The sequence below is a fragment of the Cryphonectria parasitica genome, assembly GCF_011745365.1.
Source record: "Cryphonectria parasitica EP155 unplaced genomic scaffold M406scaffold_3, whole genome shotgun sequence".
NCBI lineage: Eukaryota > Fungi > Ascomycota > Sordariomycetes > Diaporthales > Cryphonectriaceae > Cryphonectria > Cryphonectria parasitica.
In genome coordinates, this window is record NW_024468911.1 from 935,398 (window position 1) to 941,397 (window position 6,000).

At 51.4% G+C, this 6,000-nt stretch overlaps 1 protein-coding gene across 1 annotated transcript; it reads left to right on the top strand.

Moving 5' to 3' along the window:
* Window positions 1-4,349: 4,349 nt before the first annotated feature.
* M406DRAFT_350304 (uncharacterized protein) lies at window positions 4,350-6,000 on the top strand (the record flags this gene model as incomplete). Its single annotated transcript, XM_040922539.1, has 4 exons — window positions 4,350-4,454; window positions 4,933-4,939; window positions 5,016-5,412; window positions 5,480-6,000. 4 exons carry the CDS (start codon window positions 4,350-4,352, stop codon window positions 5,952-5,954), a joined length of 984 nt encoding a protein of 327 aa, XP_040777842.1. The 3' UTR covers window positions 5,955-6,000.

Sequence of the window (6,000 nt, forward strand, 5' to 3'; positions counted from 1 at the left end):
TAAGATCGATTTTCATCCTAATTCACCGAGTTTCCTGCATCTGTATTATGTCGTCTCAACATAACAATCAGAAGGAGAAATATATAGAATAATATCCTCAAGACAGGCAATTCGAGCACCAAATTAGTTCCAGCATGTGAACAGTGAGCCCCACGTCAACTTGGATCATTGCGAGCGAGAACGTCTCCTTCATCCAAGCGTTCTGAATACTTCTTCATCTACCTAACCACCACGCACCCCAGACACCGACACCCAGGCTCAGCCACCTCATAGACCGTACATCCCTCCACAACTGTCGAAGTCGGCACAGGTGGAAAGGTAAGAGTCCACCCCTCACGACAAGCCTGCGGCGCCAGCGGGCAGAAACACTGCGGCACGGGCTTCGTCGTCGACACCGTAGCGAAGCCCTCACAAGCAGGACCGTGGGCGAGGTCCCTGTCAGAAATGGAAGGCGGAGAAGTCACTCGGGGCGCGTGTGGCGCGAGCTCCCTGTCAGAAATGGAAGGCGGAGAAGTCACTCGGGGCGCGTGTGGCGCGAGCTCCCCAGCTGCTCGGCCGGGAAGGATATGACCAACGAGGTGGGGGTTGGCGGAGATCGTGATATGGGTGTTCTGCTGCAGTTGCTTCAGCCTGCGGTTGTTGTGGTGGTGGGCACGCCTGAGGATCGGTAGTGGCGGTTGCTGCTGCTGCTGCTGCTGCTGCTGCTGCTGCTGTTCCTTCTCTCGCTCCTGTTGTTGGGCCTCCTGCGGCTCGAGGCCGACGATGCTCGTTGTCGTCACCACCACGCCGGGAGAAGTGCAGGTAGGACACAAGCCACACCAGACGACATCCTCGATCTCGACGCGGACGGTGCACGAGTTCCACGAGAGCCGGGTGCGCGTGAGCAGCTCTGAGGGGACGGGAATCTCGGGCTCGCTTGGTGAGCAGGCCGAGCTCGGGGTTGCGCACAGCTGGCGCCGTTCCAGACAGATGAGAGGAGGGTCGAGGAGGGTGACTGTGGCAGTGGGGACGGGGCAGCCTAGATTAGGTTGCGGGACCGCAGTAGTACTTGGTTTGGGGGAGATGTTTGTCAATATCCTCGAGTCTCGTCCATCGTGTGTGTGTGTGTGTGTAAGAGAGGTGAGATCGGAGGACATATACTTACCCTTGAAGGAGGAGCAGCATGAAACCCAAGATGGCCACTACAAACTTGTGTGGTGTGATAACAGACATGGCGAGCACATGGGCCATGATCAGGTCTGATAGGCTTTCGAACTCCCTGCAGCTGGACCTTGCTCCGAATTACATGTCCTTGATCTCACACGGAGGGCACCTGGTGTGTCTGTGACTCGGACGTCTTTATAACGTTGTTCGTCAACCATATCAGACTCTCCTCTCAGTCAGCACTGCCGTCTTCCTATGGTCTTACGGAGCCTTGTGAGGGTTTTAGGACTATTGCCATTCTTTAAGTGTCACCACCAAAGGACAGTATTGACGCTCTCAAGCTTTGATTCACAGGTCCAAAACCTTCTGGGCCGTCGTCACTATACCACTTGGTCTTAACGCTGTCTTGTCCAAGCTCACCGCTCCCAGCAGTCCTGTGTGCGAGCCGCTAATCAACCTTTTGCTCCCCCTCTCTCACCATCCCGAAGAATGGGAGACAGCTTCTCACGTGCCCACTTACCCGCTGCAGCTCGAGGTCGGCGAGGACAAGAGGGACCTGGTGTGGAGAGGGCGGCATGGCATCGAGGTATCAAGACAAGATCTGAAGATATGAGTTGCGCGTGTAACAGAGAGGCCGCCTAGTGGTTTGAGGGCCAAGATCAGTGTGCGTCCGTAGCCCTTGCCCTGGCTCCTCTCAACAACCACTACTAATCAAGAAGACTGATGTCTCGCCAAGGGGACACGTACTGTCAAGGGATGTCCCTTTCGGGGATCTTGGGAGCTACTTGGCAACCATTCAATAATATTGGGCATGCCGATCTGTCTCGGTCATCCAGCTGACAACCATCAAAACCTCCCTCCCCTGCCACCCAAAATAGGCCTACCTCGACCAGGAATGAGATCGAGAGAAAAAGAAAGGGTGTCGCATTCGAGCCAACCACAGGCTTGGAACAGGCTCGGATCGCGGAACAGATGCTGCTAATCAAAAAACCGACTAGCACTATTTAGTAGCATTATATCGCTGTTTGTCTTTTTAATCTCCTTATCTCCTCCATACGTCTTCTCATGGTAGTTGGGGCCATTGATGAGTAGCTGAAGGAAAAACTCGCTAGCATGTGAATGGAACTCATAATAGATATTCACCGTTACAAAAGATGTGTTTTGGTGTCGTCTGATGAGAAATTCTAGAAGCGTGTTGTCGTAATCAGTCAGGGCGACGGTGCAAGGATGTCGAGGGGGTTCTATTAGTAGCATCGCAGCTAGGATGAACTGAATCGCGGTGCCCTTAATATGTCTGCATTATAGAAGTGTTGGCCATAGAAGTCTGGTGTAATCGAGTCAGAAATGGAAATGTACAGAGAGGATGGCCAGCATAATATTCATATTACACAACATGTTGCAGCAAAATGCCTTATTTATGAGGAATTCTCTGTGGCAATCATTGGATATCGTCAACAAGTATACCGACCTAAGCATTCCCCCAAAGTCGGGCCATAAGTGATGAATAAGATCCTATTGGCAAGACTCTAGCACATGGATGGCCCTTCCACGTCCGCGATGCACGGAGCAACAGATTGCGATGGAGCGCAGCGCTTTGACCAAAAGACTAAACACTGTTTTCCATCATTCTAGGCTGAACAGCCCCGGGATAAAAAGACCCCACCACTATCATTTACGGGGCAAAGCGCACAGACACGAAAATCCCTATTGCCTGCATAAGAGGGGGTGCTGAGTTGCCCTACTCCTCCTTCTCCTCCCAGAGCCGATAGCCGGTGACTTGCAGATCGCTCGATGATTATCAGGTAAGTGGTTTATGATCCCTTTTCTGGTACTGGTAGCTGTTGGCTGCGTCGGTTGGTCACAAAACTTGGTACGAAGTAAGAAAGACAGAGCGAGAGACAGAGACTCGTAGAACTCAACTCTCTCGGAAGTTTATCTGGGACCGCCAGGGAAGAGCGCCGTACGATTTTTCCCGGCACAGTCCCAAGCCGACGAAAGTTCTGCCCGTTTAGGATGTTCACGAGTCCAGACGCGGCTGTTCAATGGGGGTGATTAGTCTACCACGTACAGTATGGTTGAGTTGAAAGAAGCGTGTGATAGATATTCTGGGGAACGCCCTCAAGCCACACATGGCCCAAGGCGGCATCCGGTCGTCTTGGTCCCTATAACCCAACACCAAATGTCAGAGCAAGTTGACAGGCACCCCCTGAAGACGATTTGGGGGCTACATTATACTATATATCGGCGTTGCCCATTTACAGGCTGGCGGAAGCACCACGAGCCCTATTTACAATAGCCTGTTGCGAGTTAGTTGGTCATGGTGGTGAAGCTACGCCCGTAGTTTGTTTGACCAAGCACTTAGCGTGCGCTCGCACTGGTGGTGTTTGCCATCTCAGTGGCTTTTGAAGGAGGTTATGAAAGATTGCAACTCACTCGTGCAATGATAGGATTTTTAAACTTTTTTTTTGCTGAGAGCTGAACGCGTAGACGAGACTGAGGCTGTATAAGGATTTACATGTTCCCTCGGACCATGGCTCGACAAGGAGAGTGCTCGACATGGCTCATGGCATGTGTCTGCGATGCATTTTAATGGGAGAAATCATGCGCTGCTGAGACTCTAATCATCCAGACACATACGACCGTGGTAATGGTCACATGTTGAAACGTTCACTGGGGTACTCAGCCCAGGTGCCTGGACCAGTCTTTACCAATCCGCCTTTGGCCTCATTAGCGATATGAAAGACCCCTTTCTCCTATGTTTGTACTATGGTACCCGATCTGCGCTCGGTCCTTGTAAGGTGTGGACCCCGCTTGTCTTTTTAAGTGAGAACAAGAAAAATTGGCCAGCCAAGGGGAGGGAAGCAGGGTGGGATGGTTCGAGATCCACACCTCCGTACCATAGTACAAAGGAGCCTGGGGGCGGTTCGATTCAAAGAAATGATGAATGCTGCCCCCTTGACCTGATTTCAAGAAATTCCATGTCGGCTTCCACTTTACATATTTCGTTCGCCTACGATCGCGGTCCAACCTTCACTTCAGGGTCCTGCCACCTCTCACTCGTTCGAGGCAGTTGAACTCGACGACAAGCAACAACAACATACTTGTGTATACGGCCATCGAATGGCCTGACTATCGGAGCAGCCGGACACGGACCACAGCCCCCTGAATGGTGTAGCCGCGAAGTCCGTCACAGGCATGCCAGGACCATGACGAAACTCACCGACCTGCTCGGTTCTTACGACAACCTAAATGATGCGCCGTCGCTGCTCAATCACCCGTCTAATATTCTTGCCATCACTATTGTTTTCGTGGTACGTAGGAAGATCACGACCTCGAGACAACTTGCAACTGGGGCTTCGTTCACTTCGGCCCTTCTGCTGGCCAGACGGCTAACAACGCGAGGATCCTGAGCGATCATGAACAGGTCTTGTCGTTCATATGTGCTTTAATGAGACTGTACACGCGACTTTTCCTTTTTCACTCCGCTGGATGGGATGACTTATTCATCACCTTGTCTCTTGTATGTCATAATAATGTCTTTTTCTCAACATATTGATGCCTTCGTGATGAGTACTTATTTCCTCTGACTCAAATTGATAGCTCTCCACGCTGGGTGGATCGACTTCAATATGTATTGCCGCAGTTCACGGCGGCCTAGGCTCTCATTTCATAACCCTAGGTTTATCGGGGATGGTTAAATACCTAAAGGTACGATACAAGTATTACATGACATGCCACTTTGCTGTTGACACTGAGCCGCAAATGCTGATACAAGTTCGGTATATATAGATTTTCTGTGCGTCTCACCATGTGTACTGTTGGCCAGCTGCGGCAAAGCTTGAGGTTAAAATACTAATGTGAAATTCATAAAGACTTCGGAAACGCATTCTATCCAACGTCCGCCGGGCTCATCAAACTCGCCCTGCTCTTTCAGTATCTTCGAGTGTACGACAAGGGATCTGTGTTCCGAAAAGCCACAAAAGTGATGATTTGCGTAGTAGCAATATGGTCCATCTCATTTAGCGTTTTCGGCTGGATACCGACGTGGCCGGTGGAGGCTTACTGGAATCTCGAGATGCCTGCTTTCCGATATGGATTTGGATCACTGTACCTGGGCCCCTTTGTCTCGATTTATGTGAGTCTGACCGCGACGAATATGGTCTTGGACGTGATCGTTCTCGGCCTGGCTGCGCCCCTCCTCCTGGTGAACAAGAAGCCAGAAGCTGTCTCGCGTTGGTCCTTGGTGTCTCTTTTTGGCCTCGGCAGCCTGTGAGTGCCTGTTTTCAGCTCCTCTTTGTCATTGATCATCCATTTGATACTGACACAATTGCTCCAGTGCTAGCGTTATGTCGATATGGCGCCTGGCCGCCATAATCGAAACTCAAGCTACGACAAAGCCAACGTTCGACCCGACATGGTACGGTGCCATGCCGATTGTTCTAGCGGTACTGGAAGTGGACATCGCAACCATCACGGCGTCCCTCCCTGTCTTCTGGCCCGTCCTTCAGCAGCTCCACCAGAACCAGATCCTGGTGACACGGGAGGTGAAGATTGTCCGCGAGGAACGACGTAGAAATACGGCCGAGACATCCTCCGACCGGGACGATGAGGGCATTGAGTTGCAGAGGAGCGAGTCTGCACTCCAGCTTCATAGCAATAAGAGTGAGCACTATGGGGATCCATATGTGGCAGAACAGGTCAACCCGTTCAGGAGGCTGGAACTGCAGTTCGGGACGAAGGCTGAGATTGACGTCTCACCTCTGGGGAGAAAAACGAGCATCACATCATATAGGATGAGAGACACTGATTAGGGACAACATGATTAGGTCCAAATTACTAAATAACAGGGAAAAAATC